The sequence below is a fragment of the Dermacentor albipictus genome, chromosome 1 (assembly GCF_038994185.2).
Source record: "Dermacentor albipictus isolate Rhodes 1998 colony chromosome 1, USDA_Dalb.pri_finalv2, whole genome shotgun sequence".
Taxonomy (NCBI): domain Eukaryota; kingdom Metazoa; phylum Arthropoda; class Arachnida; order Ixodida; family Ixodidae; genus Dermacentor; species Dermacentor albipictus.
In genome coordinates this window covers 9121659-9141637 of record NC_091821.1, presented here as the reverse complement: position 1 = coordinate 9141637, position 19979 = coordinate 9121659, and the positions used below count along the sequence as shown (strand labels likewise).

The following is a 19979-nucleotide window of genomic DNA, read 5'->3' as shown; positions in this document are numbered from 1 at the left end:
AAAGCACCTCATAGTTCCAGAAAATCCCCAACTTTCTCTAATTCCTTTTGTTCGCTTATATCAGCGTCATGACTATTCCACGCAAATGCTGTTCGTGGAAAGAAGGACTATGTAAAAGTATTGTTGCGATATTTAAAGAGAGTTAGTGTAAATTGATACCGGCGCCGAGTAGCATATCCAGGAGAAAATTTAACAAGGTTCATTGTCTGGCTATTCAGCAGTCGCTTCACTATGTTGAACATAAAAGTCAAACGACCAACAAGATTTCTCTTTTATAGAAGCTTAATATTAGCTTTCTCCATTAGTTGTGAAATTGATGTTCGTCCATAACAATTAAAAATAAACCGTAATGCCTTATTTTGAACTTTATCTAATTCGTTTACATTTACTTTCGTAAAGCGGTCCCGAATAACATTTGCGTAATCGATTATTGGTAAGTTACGTCTAAACCAATCAATAAAATAGTTATATCATAATCCATCAAGTCCGACAACTGCTCACAGTGAGCGAACCTTACTCTGACGCGTTTTGTGTCAGAATTGCTGCATGAGAAATGTCGCGTATCAATAAAAGGCGCTCGATGTATGCTGCCACAGAAAATAACACGACACTCTGTCACGATAAAGGTAACCTTGTCATCTGAGATGGGCACTTAACGAAACGTAACACACTTTTGAACTATATCTAAGTACAGGTATAAGCTGGAACACCACGCGAGAGCCAAGGTTCACAGCAATGAAACGGCCAGTTTTTCCTTGCGGACGGTCTTATCTGTGCGAGCGTAATTTATAAGCCAGCCCGCAAGGCTAACATCTATACCAAACCCTAATCTACAAGACTATGCTCAGTCAAGGCTTTCAGCAGATATGGTTGATTCTAGCACGCGCACATACAACAATGCACGGCAAGTTCTTCCGCCGCTTGTTCGTACGCTTTATGAGCCAGAATTCATCATCATCATCATCATTTATGTCCACTGCAGGACGACGGCCTCTCCCTGCGATCTCAATCCCCTCTGTCCTGCGCCAACCCATTCGAACCTGTGCCTAGGAATTTCCTAATTTCATCACCTCACCTATTGCGCTTCCCTTCTCTTGGCACCCATTCGGTAACCCTAATGGTCCACCGGTTATCTAACATATGCATTACATGGCATGCCCAGCTCTATTTTTTTCTCTTAATGTCAATTAGAATATCGACTACCCAGTTTGCTCCCCGATCCGCACCGCTCTCTTCCTGTCTCTCCTTGCTACGCCTATCATTCTTCGTTCCATCGCTCTTTGCGCGCTTCTCAACTTGTTCTCGAGCTTCTTTGTCAATCTCCAAGTTTCTGTCCCATATGTAAGCACCAGTAGAATGCACTGATTGTACACCTGTTTTTCAATGATAGTGGTAAGCTTCCAGTCAGGATCTGACAATGTCTGCGGTATGTACTCCAGCCCATTTTTATTCTTCGGTAAATTTCCTTCTCATGATCAGGGTCCCCTGTGAGTAATTGACCTAGGTAAACGTACTCCTTCACAGCCCGCCAAATTTACAAGAGTTCAAGATAGCCAGTCAGCCTTTAGAGTCTGTGAAGTCACAATTGTATGTAATATATTCTCTTTAGGAACACTAATATACATATCGGGGCACACCGAGATAGAGGCGATCATTATGTACTGCAATCGCCGAAATCTTTTAACGATCATCCAAATTAAAGTATGCGAGAGCATGTATCACCAAGGTTGTCAACCATCTCGCCTTATTACACACCGAACGCGCACTAGGCACCCAAATGCTGCTGCGAAGCATGCCTGCAAAGTGCTAATGGCGGCTCGCAATGTCCTATCATAGCTCAACGGAGTTGATGGCGGCTCATTTAGGACAATTCGCAGAGGTGGCTGGTCCAGTAATCTTCGATTCGTATTCTGCGGCGGACGCAGTGCCATTGCTTGCGAATGGACAATGATGATGTGGACGATCACCCCCACTTAGCAGATAAATATCTCAGAAGGGTTGCTTGTTCATGAAAGCTTAAAATAAAAGAAAACCTAGCCATTGTCTCCGATAAGACTGTTTCCAGCTGATCAATCTAAATGTGCACTGCAAGTCAGTAATTAAATGGGTGGCGAAATCGATCTTCTCTATTAATTACACCCGTGTAAAAATATGTGGCAGTCCTGCAGTCCTGTCTGGACAAATAATGAAGTTGTCCTAAAGTTGATTTACCTCGCAATTAAGGAATTGGTATGCAGCGGTGCAAAATTCTGTGATTGCATATATCGTCATGTATTGGAAAATTACGTAGGTCCACAGTTAAGCGTGTATAATTTCGACAATACTCTCATTAGCTGCATAGTATAAGTATGGATAAATTGTGCTCCATCATGCGAATCTCGAAGAATCGTATATGTCCAACGTTAGAATTGCTGACATTTCCTTTTACGAACAGTTATAGTGTAGGAATTTTAAATTTAGTGAACACGGGCCAAGATTAGTAGGAAGTGCGAAGTACGACTTACTCGTAATGTTGCCTTAAATTTGGGTTAAAGTAGTTCAACAGACGGGCGGACGGACAGACAGACAGACAGACAGAGAAACAGACAGACAGACAGACAGACAGACAGACAGACAGACAGACAGACAGACAGACAGACAGACAGACAGACAGATAGATAGATAGATAGATAGATAGATAGATAGATAGATAGAGACAGACAGACAGATAAAGAGATAGATAGATAGGTAGATAGATAGATAGATAGATAGATAGATAGATAGATAGATAGAGAGATAGATAGATAGATAGATAGATAGATAGATAGACAGACAGACAGACAGACAGACAGACAGACAGACAGACAGACAAAGAGATAGATAGATAGATAGATAGATAGATAGATAGATAGATAGATAGATAGATAGATAGATAGATAGATAGATAGATAGATAGATAGATAGATAGACAAAGAGATAGATAGATAGATAGAGAGACAGACAGACAAAGAGATACATAGATAGATAGATAGATAGATAGATAGATAGATAGATAGATAGATAGATAGATTGATAGATAGATAGATAGATAGATAGATAGATAGATAGAGAGAGAGAGAGAGAGAGAGAGACTAAGAGATACATAGATAGATAGATGATAGATAGATAGAGAGAGAGACAAAGAGATAGGTAGATAGAGAGAGAGAGAGACAAAGAGATAGATAGATAGATAGATAGATAGATAGATAGATAGATAGATAGATAGATAGATAGATAGATAGATAGATAGATAGATAGATAGATAGATAGATAGATAGATAGATAGATAGATAGATAGATAGATAGATAGATAGATAGGGAGAGAGACAGACAGACGTTCCAAATTTCTTGAACAGCTTCCTGTGACATACCAAATATTGGCGACGTCTGGTGAAAGATAATGGCTAACAATAGGTAATAATAAGGTGATTAATGGATTATGGTCAAATTATTGCTCTGAGTTCGAACATGGACGAAAATACAACCTGGAAATTTTAAGACTTGCCACTGGAGAAAAAAGACACCAAATATACAAAAGAAAGAAAAAAGAAACGCGAACGCAATTTTTAACATTAATTTCATTTCCTTTACCGGCATGCTCACGATACACCACATCATGATCCTCAATACGACTGAGTTAAGCTTCAAAAGTTGAAAATTCACATCGACAACGCAGTGGCACATGGACCCCTGAGTTTTGTACGAATTCATAAAGCTGCGAAAATATAGCCTACCGGTGCCGGAATGGAATCGGCCCCTCAGTTTCTCCCATAGGACAATAAATCTGCGGTAGTCGAAACCCCTCGGCCATCATTCGCAAGGGTGATATCGGTATTTTTCTTTTTGCGTGGACAGGGTTATATGTAAAGTACACACACCACGGTGGAAAAGCGGAATAATCTTCGTTTATGCAATACGCGATTACCAGACAATCGCAAACACGAAGCAAATAGACTGTCTTTCAGAAAGCCGTAATTTCGCACATGAATGCTGATTATCCTGTTCTCGACAGACGTTCTTTGCATGAGCCTCGGCCTTGCAAGCTGTAGCCCTGACATGCTTTCGCGCGCTTCAAGTGCGAGCTCTTCGCCCCGTTTTCCAAGGTACTTCTGCACCCATCAGAAAAAACCACCGACAGACGCATTCATGATAGCACCACGGCGACAGTTTTCGCGATATCTCCACTGAAGGACAGACAGCGCGCGAGATACAGCAGTGCCGCTTGATCACCTCCTTTCTTCTGACGCATTGAGAGGGAAGCGCGGCTCGTCGATTTTAGCAACCATGAAGGGCTCAAGTGGAAAGCTATAGGCATGGTGACAAATCTGACGACTTCATGTAGGTACTACTGCACAACGAGATATCACGCGATGTAAGCTTCAAAAGGAAGTTTCCAATGAAAACCGACACTTAAGAAGACCACGAGCGTGCACTGAACTAGGCCAACAGATGGTATCCAAGTCACAATACTTTTAGAAAAAGAAGCGAAGAAATAGAAAGGCAAAAGGAAAGGTGGCGAAACACATACGGTGCAACCAGCGAAGTAGCAAAATATTGCAATAGACACGTGAAGTCTTCAGGAATCATTCTCGTAGACCTTCAATAATACGAGCATGTTGATAAAGATGGTAATTCACTGGGCAACTGTTCTCTTTCTCTCTCTCTCTCTCGCTTTCTTTCTTTCTTTCTTTTTGCTGTACTGCATGGTTAGAAACAGGTGCCGCGATTTATGTGAACAGAAAAGGCGCAAGTCTAAACTTCGCATTAAACTAAAGGAATACGCGTTGTCCTTCAGATTTTTTTTTTGCATTTAAGGCGAGAGCGGCCTAATGATATGGGGTTCAGAATCTATAATGAACACCATAGGCCACCATGTTTCTGTGACCAAGACTGCCCATCATGACGGCTAAGCATAATAAAAGTCTGCAGCCCGCTTGATATTACCCATTCCTTTTCAAATCAAATGAAAGAAGCTGCAGCATATGGTGCAAAGCGGAGCTGGAAGGCCCCGCAAACCTTCTTCCAACGGGGGAATTGCAGAGTGAAATGGAAATTTGCTTCTTCTTTGCACCGAAACGGAGCTAAATATTCTAACTGTGATACGCCAGAAATAGATGTGATCCTCCTTGTCTGATTCTTCCTATTTTTTCTCTGTGATTTCAAAAACAAACAAGTTATCTAATAAATCCTCTTTCAGAAGCTATGGTTACAGGAAGTAATTATTAACTCTCCTCAAGCGCTCAGTGCCACCTCAAGATTGGAGACTGCATTGATGAGGCCAAGAGGCTATCGCAAGTATACGCGTATCCCAACCAGCGCTTCCAGCTCCCTACGTATATAACCGAGTCAAGAGCTGCCAAAACGCGAAAAAAAGGTAGTGAGCGTTCTTATCCTTAATGCTGAGCATCAGACAGCCTTGTAAGAACACGTGCGTTTCAGAGAACGTTGGCTGTTTGCTGGGAAATCCCTTGGTGACGTGGCACGTGGTCAGATAATCGCCGATAGGCAGCGACTCTAGCCGACTGCAAACATCTTGGCAGTTCTCCACCGCAAATGCGTGATACGGCCAAGCAAACGACCGTGAACTCGCTGAAACCGGTGCCGCAGTGAAAGAGAAGACGGGAGCAGAAGAAGAGAAAGTCAGTAAAGAGCGATTGTCCCGCTTCTGAATGTGATGCAAGCTGGAGGAGGCATTGCGTGGACATATCAAAATGGACAGTTTGGCTTGTCGGTTAACGTTTCTCTTTGAAACAGCGCGAAAAGTACTAAAGACAGGAAGAACGCACACACGATGGGCACACAGAGCAGCGCCTGTTCCGGATGCTTCTTTCAAAAAATGAACGTCAATATACGAACGAAACCTTTGGACTAAAGGGATCAGGCAGGCTCGCGTGTCCTCAGTGATGCGGGGAACGTAGAGGACAATCGTAGGCCGCGGGGTAGGCTTCTCGCCAAGTTCATGGAAAAATGGAGAAGAAGGGGAAAAGGCGGTTGCGCAGAGTTTAAAGAAGAATAGGCCTCACATTTGTTGGCCCAGATATTTCGCGTTGTCGAGAATAGGTTAATTCTTGCTTAGCCTATATGGACTGCAACAAGTCGTTTACACCGCTGCAGGTTAAGTGATATTTTACTGCATTTTTTTCTATGAACACACGCCTTCTTTTTACACGATGCTTTGAAATTGAGGGTATTGACAGTACCTGCGACCACAATGTTTTACTATTCCATGTCCATTGCTCTGTTCCTACGGGCATTGATACGAATACAACAGTTTCCGATTTACATCAGCGTTGAATGAAGTGTCTATAAATTATACCTGAAATAATGCGTTTCACACATTTGTACAAGTTAGTATTTCTTATGACACAAATAATTTTTTATTGCGTTTCGGAAATACCGTAAAACACGTGTTGAATGAAAATGTGTTGCCCTAAAAACGCCACTCCTGTCCTTTTTTACCAGGGAAGTACTGCACTTGCAGCTTCATCTTGCCAGATTTGCGGCGCACAAATCGCACTGTTGATCCCCTGTGGAGAGCTGAGTTCAACTTGGTCAAGGAGGAACACTTTGTAAAAAAAACATATATAGTGAAGGACTTATACTTCCAAGCCACCTTGCCTGAGTTTGTTCAAAGTAACCCTCCAAAATAACGCAGATCGATCTTGCCCGATCAAATTTCTATGATTACAATTTTCTTAAACGGAACTGGGATCAGTCAATCAAACGTTCATAATGCAAAGAAGGGTAAGGCGTACAGACACGGAAACAAGAGAAGAGAAGTGGACAACACGAACGCCGCTCAGCTTTCTGTCCGTCTAAATATCAAAGGTTATTGCTAATTCATTCAACGGCTGCTTCAAATCGGTATTTACTCGAGATACCTTACATATCCGAACCCACTTTTGTCTGTTAATGATGCCGTTGTGAATTCAGGAAATATCTTGAATGTGCTGGAAAATGTGGATTCTAAAGAGAGTTGTGCAGCCGAGATAATGTTAACAACAAATTTTTCCATTGCTGTTGATTTTAGACAAGCAAATACATTACGGCAATTTTCAGAAACCACGCATCTTGCACTGTAACTTTCATGGGAAAGAGCAAAAGCACTCCTTCGTTAATTACACACCTCTGCCGTTAACCTCTTACTCGTTCAAGTTATTGAAGCACACAATCTTGAGAGATCCATCGGGTCCCATGACGGTGGCACGAACGGCAAACGTCGCGTCGGGCGCACACGCCGAGCAGGCCAGCTAGCTATAGTTTACATCACTAAAAGTTTCCTTGAAGATAATAATGCGCTAGGTAAAGACGGGCTTCTGACATACCAGCTGGGGTACGTTTTGCCGTGTCACAAACATACCATGACCTTTTGTTGAGCCTAACAACATTCTCTATGATCCTCAGCGTGGTTTCCGGCGCGGATTCAGCACCGGCATTCAAATGACTGAATTCACGCACGTCTTTCTTGCTCTTGGCTTCGGTCTTCGATTGATGCATTACTCACAGGTATTCCAAAGCTTTATACACTATCATTTACTGCAACTATACTGCACAAATTTATTCTTGTATTAAATCTTCATTCTCTAATGGATTGGATTAGTGATTCCCTTTCCAATCGCCGCCAATAGGTCTCTTCGAACTTCAAATTAATCTGAAGCACATGTATCTACTGCCATAATTACTTGGGCCTCTGCTTTTCCTGTTACAGGATATTAATTTACACTGAGTTTATGGTAAAAATGCGTTTTTACGTTGGTATCTGCTTTCTCTATACGTTCGTCCGAGTGTAAGCAATGAACGTCTGGAGAAAGCAGTCATGAGCGTAAAAACGCATTTTTTTTGCAGAAACTATGCGTGAAGATCATTATAGTGGAGCAGGAAAAGCAGAGGCCCAAGTAATTATGCCAAGAGATACATGTGCTTCAGATGAATCAATGTAATTCGAAAAGACGCCGTGCCTCGCTTTTTAGTGCTTTGCTTGCAGACATTCCAGATAATAAACGCTTGAGCCTTTGCTATTAGAATGTCCAACTTTCCGCAGTTATCGCTGTGTGTTGCGGAGCAAAATTCAACAACTTAATCTTGCACGAACTGCGCGTAATGATATCTGGGCTGTTCGATTCACCCACCCCTCCTGCACTGGTTCACGGCTCGCGGCACCGGTGTCCTCGATTCTCTGTTCCGAGGAGCGCCCCCGGCTCAGCGGCCCTCGATTGCAGAGTAGTGCCTGGCATGGTGCCGTCGTGGTGCGCGCGCGCGCGCAAACACACACACACACACACACACACACACACACACACACACACACACACACACACACACACACACACACACACACACACACACACACACACACACACACACACACACACACACACACACACACACATGCACACACACACACATGCACACGCACACACACACACACACACACACACACAGACACACACACACACACAAAAGCGCCATTTATGTACCCAAGAAGAAATCATCTTGTACCATTATATTGTGCTGTTTTTGTTCTAAGTTGAATGTTTCAACTAGACCAACAGCAAAGTCCTTCGAGAATGCCGACCGCGGCCGTCGTTACTCACCTAGGATGACCGCTTCTTGAGGCTGTCCACCTTCGGGCCGCACCCACAGAGCCACGCTGAAGTGTCGCCATGGAATGCGGCCTGCGTCGTTGCTTTCGGCTGCCAGGGTGCCCGTGGCCGACACTAGGTAGGCGGCCCGGTTACCCGCTTCCGGTCCGGGATCGGCCTGGCGCGTCTGCCGTTCGCCGCCAGAAACGATCCGCGGGGGGCTTTCGACCGCCGCGGGACCCATGATGCCGGTGGGTGCCCGAGCCGCCGAGCCCACGCTGCTGCTGCACCGGGACCAGGCCTGGCGCTCCAGTCGTTCGCGCAGCGCTGACGCCTGCTGGCGCTCTTGCGACGTCCCGAGCGTCGTCCCGCACATCGTGGTCCACAGCAGGGCCAGCGCGGCGGCCACCCGCATAATGGTCACAGTGCGTGTTTTTTCCGGCTGCCAGAGGCGCAAGTGCTTGCGCCGCCGGAGGTCCTCAAACCTGAAGTGTTCACAAGAGGAAAGTTGAAAGATTTTAACTGAAAGCTCCGAATGACGGATTTGCGATGGCAAGTTCGCGTCTCTCTTGCCAACGGTGCCGCTTTGAATCAGATTTGTCTTGAGGGACCGAGTGGGCAGCTGCGTACTGCGCGAGGCACCTTTGCCATTGGCGGGCCGCATTTGCAAATGACACGTCCAGCATCTGGATTGCCTGGGATTTCCTTCTATGAAGAATTATTATGCAATAGACTTTTTTGCGTATACGGGCCCTGACCACTCTGTAGACAAGTATGATTCCCACTATACTAGGTCTTGTTCACCTTTCCCCTAAGGTGCATGTTGGCGAACTTCTGCTAGCAATGGCTAGATACTTGAGGCGTTAGTGAAGCCTCTGTGTGTAATAGCCAACTAGCATGTACTTGCCGAATGACGGCTGTTGCCTCCGAGATCCCGGTGCACACAGCTGCGTATTTTTTCACCTTTCTCGTTTTGTTTTTTGCCTGCTAAGAGATATGACCCAAGAGGCTTCAGACAAAATTACACGGTCCAGTGATAGCACTAAGCATAAAAGTTGCTATAGCAAGTAAAAATTTGCATGATTACAAATCTTGGAGACACATTTGGCCCTCAAGAAGCTTCAGACAAGAGGCTTCCCAATCCAGTGTAAACTCTGGCATAACTTTAATGCACCGTCTGCGGCTTGGAAAGACATGCACACGTTGATGTTACACAAGATTCAACGCATTGGTTAGTGCGCAGTGTTATTGTGGCCCCGCTGACGAAGACGTACGACACCTTCTTTTTGAGTGGTCGCGACACGATGCTGCGAGGCGAATACTACAGGCAAATTTATTCTTGTTAGAACGCAATCTTTTCGTTCTGAAAATAAAGTAAACTTGGTCAATGGCCAACAATATAGCTACAGAAAATGGCAGTTGTGACAAGAAATCTTTATTTTTTGGAAAACACTATAAATATATTAGGTTCTTATTACATGTATCCTGGTTGACCCAACTATCACATTTTCTTTCGATACCTGAGGTTGTATAGCATGTTGTATGTGTGTAGCTCACCTCTGGTGTTGTTGTATTTTATGTGTCGCGTTGCGTAAATATGAATTGAACTTATGTGCGCGTTTTGAGACTCTTTTGTGCACTTTCACTCGTTTACGAAACTGTGTATACAACTTTTGGAAATGTTCGTGCTATTAATTTGACTGTCGAGTGCATATGACTTTTTTGTGCCTTTGTTTTGCTTGTCCTGGAAACTGAGTAGGTGGTGCCAATAATGGTATAGCAATCTTCCCTTTCATTTCATATTTATAATAAAAAAAACTACACAGTAATATGCGTGCGACTGTACTCGCGTCTTCAACGAACATGTTTATTGAAACAATGTGTATTTCACGCATCCGAGCAAGCGTCCATCTACGATAGAGCTGAAGCTAGAAATTGGTTAAATAAGTGCATCCTTAGATGACGTACTGATATTTGGACCATCTGCACGTAGGAAAAAGGGAAAAACTGGAAGTTAGTGGCGTACATTGGATTCAAACAGCAGTAATCTTGGTATTGAAGCCTGCGCCTTAACAGCGTCTCCATGGCGTTTAACTTTCGGTCCTAATATTGCAAATTGGGGTCACCGCTCAAGTTCTATCAAAGGTGATGCTTGAAATGGAGAAAAGTCGTCATCTATGCGAGAGCCGCAGGAACATACAAGTGAAGCGTAGTAGCTTGGTGCTGCTTCACCCATTATGGTTATGTGACTCTCTTCGTGCCAGCGTACGTTAAATGAGGGCTTTTTATCCTGCTCACTGTGTGCTTTTTATACACGCTTGGTTTCAATTTCGCGCGCAAGATGGGGCGTTACTCCTCGGTCTAGTGTAGATTAAATAAAATATTTTTATTGGCCTGCTATGTTGCTATGTTGCTATGAACTTGGCATTATAGCTATCAACGTCTAATTTCAATTGGCACCCGCCGTGTTTGCTCAGTGGCTATGGTGTTGGGCTGCTAAGCACGAGGTCGCGGGATCGAATCCCGGCCACGGCGGCCGCATTTCGATGGGGGCGAAATTCGAAAACACCAGTGTGCTTAGATTTAGGTGCACGTTAAAGAACCCCAGGTGGCCAAAATTTCCGGAGCCCTCCACTACGGCGTGCCTCATAATCAGAAAGTGGTTTTGGCACGTAAAACCCCAAATAATATTATTATTATTAACTTCAATTGGCGGCCTAACATTAGTAATTACAAGTTCAGTGTGTCTTAGCTACAGTTAGGCTGATAAATACGTATTTCCTCAGGGATGTTTCTTTTGTGTGCACCTGCTCCGATTCCTGTTGAGGAAAAAAAAATGACAACCATACCACTCTGTGAAGATGGAATGGCAGCGAAAGCTTACGACAGTCAAAACTCTCAAGCAAAAAGCAAATTGCTTTCGCCGCGATTCTATCTTCACAGAGTGGAATGGTTGTCTTTTTTTTGTGTTGTGAGTCTGGCGTCCTTGCTCGTTCGGAGGTGCTCGGGCTCGTGATTGCCGTTTGCGTTCCGCATCGCGGGAACGTTCTTCGTCGGTGGTCGTTTCGCACCGGTGCCGTTTACATTCTCGTTGCTGTTCCCTCGGGCGCTCCTCGTGCGCACGTTGTTCTTCGGGTGTACGAACTATGCTTGTCCGCCCCATCGATAACGCAACTATTTTTAGCGCCGATACCTCTCCTGCTTATATACTGCGATAACTTTGATGTCACACTATTTTTCACGGCAAGCGGTTTAATCTGTTCCGCATTTTAACATCTGCGCGGCCGCACTGCACCCGTACGTGATCACACAAAGCAAACAATGAGACCCATTGTGTATGGCTTTGTTAGATATCACTAAGTCCGTTTCTGTTGCCGGACGCCGAAAAACTACCGAGGGTTAGTCATATACGGCTTTCGCTACAATATCATTTTGTCTTGACCCCTCTCAAGCATGGCGAGCATTCTCAGAACAGCAAGTGGTAATTTGAATGCATTAAATTAAAAGGCAAGACTATTCAAATATGTGTCCGTGATGACAAAGCATCGTTGCATATTTTGACAATAATGTCACGGCAGACCTCGAGGTGAAAGTGTTCTGGTTAAAAGAAAAAAAAACATTGATTAAAAGGAAAAAAAATGAATAACGTGCTAGACAAATGGGTGCAGCAGCAAGAAATAAAAGACGTGAACGGCTGCCACCGTGATTGTCGCGTAACTGAATCGATTTGGTGGCAGGAGAACATCTACGCGCCTTGGATGAAACAGTCTCTAAAGCGCCGTTTCACTCATTCTTATTCAAACTTATTCAAATGTGAGAACAATGATATCAGCTCCGTCGCAGAGTTTGACAATTTCTCAAAGTACAAACGAGACATGTAGATTAAATTGCTTATTCAACGAAACAAAAATAAAGAAAGCGTATCATCATCATCATCATCATCATCAGCCTGGTTACGCCCATGCAGGGCAAAGGCCTCTCCCATATTTCTCCAACAACCCCGGTCATGTACTAATTGTGGCCATGCCGTCCCTGCAAATTTCTTAATCTCATCCGCCCACCTAACTTTCTGCCGTCCCCTGCTACGCTTCCCTTCCCTTGGAATCCAGTCCGTAACCCTTAATGACCATCGGTTATCTTCCCTCCTCATTACATGTCCTGCCCATGCCCATTTCTTTTTCTTGATTTCAACTAAGATGTCATTAACTCGCGTTTGTTCCCTCACCCAATCTGCTCTTTTCTTATCCCTTAACGTTACACCTATCATTCTTCTTTCCATAGCTCGTTGCGTCGTCCTCAATTTGAGTAGAACCCTTTTCGTAAGCCTCCAGGTTTCTGCCCCGTAGGTGAGTACTGGTAAGACACAGCTATTATACACTTTTCTTTTGAGGGATAATGGCAACCTGCTGTTCATGATCTGAGAATGCCTGCCAAACGCACCCCAGCCCATTCTTATTCTTCTGATTATTTCTGTCTCATGATCCGGATCCGCAGTCACTACCTGCCCTAAGTAGATGTATTCCCTTACGACTTCCAGTGCCTCGCTGCCTATTGTAAACTGCTGTTCTCTTCCGAGACTGTTAAACATTACTTTAGTTTTCTGCAGATTAATTTTTAGACCCACTCTTCTGCTTTGCCTCTCCAGGTCAGTGAGCATGCATTGCAGTTGGTCCCCTGAGTTACTAAGCAAGGCAATATCATCAGCGAATCGCAAGTTACTAAGGTATTCTCCATTAACTTTTATCCCCATTTCTTCCCAATCCAGGTCTCTGAATACCTCCTGTAAACACGCTGTGAATAGCATTGGAGAGATCGTATCTCCCTGCCTGACGCTTTTCTTTATTGGGATTTTGTTGCTTTCTTTATGGAGGACTACGGTGGCTGTGGAGCCGCTATAGATATTTTTCAGTATTTTTACATATGGCTCGTCTACACCCTGATTCCGTAATGCCTCCATGACTGCTGAGGTTTCGACAGAATCAAATGCTTTCTCGTAATCAATGAAGGCTATATATAAGGGTTGGTTGTATTCCGCACATTTCTCTATCACCTGATTGATAGTGTGAATATGATCTATTGTTGAGTAGCCTTTACGGAATCCTGCCTGGTCCTTTGCTTGACAGAAGTCTAAGGTGTTCCTGATTCTATTTGCGATTACCTTAGTAAATAGTTTGTAGGCAACGGACAGTAAGCTGATCGGTCTATAATTTTTCAAGTCTTTGGCGTCCCCTTTCTTATGGATTAGGATTATGTTAGCGTTTTTCCAAGATTCCGGTACGCTCGACGTTATGAGGCATTGCGTATACAGGGTTGCCAGTTTCTCTAGAACAATCTGCCCACCATCCTTCAGTAAATCTGCTGTTATCTGATCCTCCCCAGCTGCCTTCTACCTTTGCATATCTACCAAGGCTTTCTTTACTTCTTCCGGCGTTACCTGTGGGATTTCGAATTCCTCTTGACTATTTTCTCTTTCATTATTGTCGTGGGTGGCACTGGTACTGTATAAATCTCTATAGAACTCCTCAGCCACTTGTACTATCTCATCCATATTAGTAATGATATTGCCGGCTTTGTCTCTTAACGCATACATCTGATTCTTGCCAATTCCTAGTTTCTTCTTCACTGTTTTCAGGCTTCCTCCGTTCCTGAGAGCATGTTCAATTCTATCCATATTATACTTCCTTATGTCAGCTGTCTTACGCTTGTTGATTAACTTCGAAAGTTCTGCCAGTTCTATTCTAGCTGTAGGGTTAGAGGCTTTCATACATTGGCGTTTCTTGATGAGATCTTTCGTCTCCTGCGATAGTTTACTGGCATCCTGCCTAACGGAGTTACCACCGACTTCCATTGTACACTCCTTAATGATGTCCACAAGATTGTCGTTCATTGCTTCAACACTAAGGTCCTCTTCCTGAGTTAAAGCCGAATACCTGTTCTGAAGCTTGATCTGGAATTCCTCTATTTTCCCTCTTACCGCTAACTCATTGATCGGCTTCTTATGTACCAGTTTCTTCCGTTCCCTTCTCAGGTCTAGGCTAATTCGAGTTCTTACCATCCTGTGGTCACTGCAGCGCACCTTGCCGAGCACGTCCACATCTTGTATGATGGCAGGGTTAGCGCAGAGTATGAAGTCTATTTCATTTCTAGTCTCGCCGTTCGGGCCCCTCCACGTCCACATTCGGCTATCCCGCTTGCGGAAGATGGTATTCATTATCCTCATATTATTGTGTTCCGCAAACTCTACTAATAACTCCCCCCTGATATTCCTAGTGCCTATGCCATATTCCCCCACTGCCTTGTCTCCAGCCTGCTTTTTGCCTACCTTGGCATTAAAGTCACCCATTAGTATAGTGTATTTAGTTCTCACTCTACCCATCGCCGATTCCACGTCTTCATAGAAGCTTTCGACTTCCTGGTCATCATGACTGGATGTAGGGGCGTAGACCTGTACAATCTTCATTTTGTACCTCTTATTAAGTTTCACAACAAGACCTGCCACCCTCTCGTTGATGCTATAGAATTCCTGTATGTTACCAGCTATATTCTTATTAATCAGGAATCCGACGCCTAGTTCCCTTCTCTCTGCTAAGCCCCGGTAGCACAGGACGTGCCCGCTTTTTAGCACTGTATATGCTTCTTTTGGCCTCCTAACTTCACTGAGCCCTATTATATCCCATTTACTGCCCTCTAATTCCTCCAATAGCACTGCTAGACTCGCCTCACTAGATAACGTTCTAGCGTTAAACGTTGCCAGGTTCATATTCCAATGGCGGCCTGTCCGGAGCCAGTGATTCTTAGCACCCTCTGCAGCGTCGCAGGTCTGACCGCCGCCGTGGTCAGTTGCTTCGCAGCTGCTGGGGACTGAGGGCCGGGGTTTGATTGTATTGTTCATATAGGAGGTTGTGGCCAAGTACTGCACCAGGGTGGCCAATCCTGCTCTGGTGAGGGAGTGCGTTACCGGTTCTGGTCACCGGGATCAGGCCACACTCCAGGCCTGTTTATGCAATTTTATCAACACGCGGATTTTTTTTTTAATCCGGTGGAAAATTGCCGGCACCGGGATTCGAACCACGGACCTCTTGCACGCGAGGCGGGTGTTCTACCTCTACGCCACCGCTGCACATGTGAGTTAGCCTGCTGCGTTCGCCATTACGCAGAGCATTGCGACCTGAATTCGCGACCCCCAAAAGCCAACACTGCAGATTCCCGCTACGACGCGGGATTCGCCTCCATCGCAGTCTTCCGTATTTTGGAATAACTTATCAATCAGACTCACTATAGTAAGTGGCACGTGATTTGGGATCTATTTGAATCAGCGCACGTGTAAACGGTGTAGTGACAAAGAGAATATAAAACCACACGGTGGCACCGGAATCGTTGTAGTGGCTTGAAGTTTTGTCGAAGCCACTTGGAAACTACCACAGCAGGCGATTCTTGGTGCCGAGAGCGTTTTGTCTACGCCTTTGCACTAGATTTTTTGTGATATATTCGCGTAGCATATTCTAGAGGCTTTTATACCTTACTACACGTGCACTTGCTGCGGTTTTCTGCGTCTTAATGAGCAAGGTTGCCGGTTCGATTTAAGGCCAGCGGCGTTCCCATAGGGGCGCGGGCTGTAAAAACGCTAGCGTGTCGTGTCCTGCACACAACTTGAAGAACCTGAGGTCGTCCAAGTTCACCAGGGGTCCCGCATTATACCGTCTCTCCTACCCCTCAGTTTGCTTCCGGACGTTACATTGAAATTTCTTATTGAAATTGATCTTGCAGGTGCTTTCTTATTTGTCTGTTTTATGCTTGGCTTATTACACCTACTCGACCCATGATCAGAAAGTTGTTTTTTATGCTAAAACTGTGCGCAAGAGGAGATGCCAGGACATCGTGATGTCGGGCATAATCTTATCGAAGGGGGCCGACCAATGGCAAACAGCAAATACGTGCGTTATTCTGCGTTTTTTTTGTTTTTGTATGCAGTGTAGCGAAGAAATAATATCTATGTCGGTCGTCATCTTCATGCTCATCATCAGCAGCATATTTTTATGCCCAATGCCTGACGATGGCCTCTGCCAGTCTCGTCATTTTCTTGAGGGCGCGTCAACAACAAAGCATAATCCAATCAGTCTTTGTCAAGGAAACAGTGACGCTATCACAGCATGTTACTTTCCTGAGCCACGGAGTTCACTTTAGCATCCTATAAATTTTAAAATGAGACAGACTGCCCAATAACGTTCTTACCCTTCCGTTTCCTAGCCTATATTCATGACCAAGGTGCAAAGAAAAAACAAAAAAGAAGAGGAAAGCGTATCTCGGCTTCACTAAGACTTCGGCAGAGTCTTATCGGAATTTCAGAAATAAGGCATCCATAAACAGAAGAAACCACATGATTCAACACCCTGCATTGGAACCTATGAAAGCACAGGCGACTTGAAGGATTTGCTTAGAGGTGGAAAATAATTTCGTGTTGATATTCATAACGTAGATTACATTAAGTTTGGAGGGAAATAAGTGCACTACACTGTTTGCGGAGTCTGAGCCATCAAGCCTATTCTGTCAAGTGCGGCGCTCGCGGAGCTACTTTGCGGTGAACATAAACTTAATATAAAGCAAGGTTCAATGAAAGCGCATAAATCTGTTGTCTATACCAACCTTGATTATAATAATCAGCGTCACCTTTTGTTGATTTGGCGTTTTCTTGAGTTAGCGTCATTTCCAACAACATTTTCAGCTCACTGCCTTTAGTGAAGTGATCCTGAAGGTTCTGCTGCAGGAACCCTCCATGAAACAACTAAATAATAAATAGGTTTGACCATACAATTCTTACATTCTTATTCTTCCATGTTACCCTCTCATTGACGTGTGGCCGCCCTGACCAGCGATCCAACCCATGAGTTCGTCCTAAACCGCTGTGTGTCGCGTCCGAGCCTTTATGATACACACTTAAAGGGAACTTAGCTGATGCGAATCAGCTACCTTAATCAGGTGCGTAAGGTTTGCTTCTTCTCGAACCACGCATAAAAAAGTTTTTCATATACGGTTGGACAGAACACCACAATGTAGAGTCGAGCGTCTTTGTAACGAAGTGATTGGGGCCTCCGAATTCATTTGTCATAAGGTCACCACCATTGTAGAAGTCGCGCACCACACAGCTCACACTAGAACCAGGATACAATTATTCCTTCGTTATACAGGTCATTTCGCTGTAAAGGCGCTCAACTGTATATTGCTCAAACATCAATGGTGTTTGTTGCGACCCAATACACTTGAAATCTGTGCTGAGCATAAATAAACTGGACTGCGTAAGAGGAACACTGAATGACAGCACTTCTCAATCTCTCATAAGTTATTTCAGCGACCGATGCTGCATCTCCGCGTAGCAAAGCGCATAAGCTACGGTAGCCGCAACACACGGTGTGCGAGTTTGAATGACGACAATGCTGTCAGAAACTGGCGAACGTGTGTACGAAAAGGCGTTTTGTAGTTTTCTTTCGCTGGTTTGACTTTCATTTATTGCCGGTAGTATTTGTTGCTAAAATTCTTTAAGAATTAGGCAGTGCTCATCAGCCCGAAAGGAACCGCACCAACCGGTATTCAGTTGTTGATGATGATGATGTTGCCGCGATTGATAAACATAGATGACAAATCAAGGCAGGCTTAATGCTATGGCTGAAAGTGTTGTTGAGAAAAATATTTCGCAATAATTTGAAAGTGAGAACTTGTCGCTGCTTTTATAACAAGCAAACGCGGCACTTGCCGCACTGCACTCGGATTAAAGTTACGCTAACGCTAGTAGCAAAACATTATTTGCCCACTGACAGTGCCTGTTTATGCTCAAACAAAAGCAACTTGCAGGGCCCCCCGTTGCATATCAATGATAGAGCTTTAAGATCTGGGAGAAACGACCGCGAGTGTACTTTTGGACTGACTAGTGCGAACGCATGCTGTAGACAACGCGAAAGAGGCAAATACAGGCAAAGCCGACACGACTGCACCACCAACCTAAAATTCGGGCTTATTTTAGAAAACGTACTAAACAAATCAACGCACCGATTATATATACTGAGCGCATGAAAGTTTATATTGAAAGTCAGAGGCATGCGTGTGCTGATTCACCGGGCCCCACGAAAATTTCTTGGTTTTCTGTAAAAGACACGACTTGGTCCCGTAAGCGGGAAATGAAACTCGTCCTAACGAGTAAATTGAACAGCGTCACACAGCACAAAGAAGGAACCACAAAGGCGGAGCCTGCCGTCCTTGTGGTTCCTTCTGTGTCACACGTCGCACTGTTAAACATGTTCTTTAGCAAGGTGTACCAATCAGCCCAACTGACAGGATTAACAAGCGCACACCTTAGACGGGACAAAAGAACGCAAGCACAGGATCCGTTGTTGTCTCGCCATAATTTCCTGTCTGAAGCATACGGTTTATAAACTCGCAAGAATGGGCCAACTACCCCAACAAGACGTTCTGCTGAGCACGCCGTTATTTAGTCCGACACCGTGGTAAGTAAAGAGTGAGCGCATTGACTGGCGGCACACTGCACACGTGCCGAGTGCCACATCGGAGCTGCGGCCGGCCGCGTGCGAGTCGCGCGTCAATCAGAGCCGGGGACTGACCTCAGGTGCGTCCCAGCGTGGAGGAGGCCGCGGGTTGGCTGAGCTGCAGCACGGTGGCGGGCAGGGGGCTGCTCCCATTCAGGCCCACAGGCGGGTCAGTGAACCTCTGACAGCCGGCAGCCCCAATTCCGTGGCGACAGCGTACCGCGGCACTCGGGCTGGAATGCGGCGGCACTGCGGTAGCCCGCTGAGCAGACGCGATCAGCGCGCCCGCCCTCGGCAGTCAATCTAACGCCGCGCACCCAAGTGGCCGAGATTGGTCCGGCCGCCGGCGATAAGGTGACCTTACGATAAGCGCATGTCCGTCATCGCTCGTCCACTGGGCGCACTCGCCGGCGGCGCGGGTAAGTGGACGCTTCCCGTTGCGCAAGCAGGCAGCGGCCCGCGGAGGGATGCGCGCCACGCGATGTCTGCGGCACAAACCTCACTTTCACGCGCCGCGCCTGCGTAGGCATAAACGGAGACGCACGCACTGCAAAGGCTTGGGTCGTGCCTCTGCCGGCACTTGCTTTATCGTGCCCGCTAGGAGATCTACGCGGGTTCAATGTATAAAGCGTGCACGTCCGCAGCTCGCTACTCGTTGTATGCCGATAGAACTTGACTGCCTTTTCTCGGCTTCTTTTCGTTATCATTGTGTATTCGAGCATCGAGTTTAGGCCTGCCGTACGAACTGCAGACTGAGCAAGGGACCAGGAGGTCGAATTCCTACACCTTTTCGTTTGTAAATGCTTTTTATTGCGATAGCAATTGTATGGACACTCCAGGCGCA

At 45.2% G+C, this 19979-nt stretch overlaps 1 protein-coding gene across 2 annotated transcripts in view; it reads right to left on the bottom strand.

The window, feature by feature from the left end:
- Positions 1-19472, bottom strand: part of LOC139060104 (pappalysin-1-like) — an 83382-nt gene extending 63910 nt beyond the window's left edge. The window contains exons 1-2 of one of the 2 annotated variants that reach the window (XM_070538943.1): positions 19211-19472; positions 8613-9085 (exon numbers count right to left, since the gene is read on the bottom strand). In XM_070538943.1, the coding sequence (XP_070395044.1) occupies positions 8613-9015 (403 nt within the window). In that variant the 5' untranslated portion in view covers positions 9016-9085; positions 19211-19472. The remainder of the gene's footprint in view (positions 1-8612; positions 9086-19210) is intronic. The other variant, XM_070538934.1, reaches the window with a different exon arrangement.
- Positions 19473-19979: the final 507 nt, after the last annotated feature.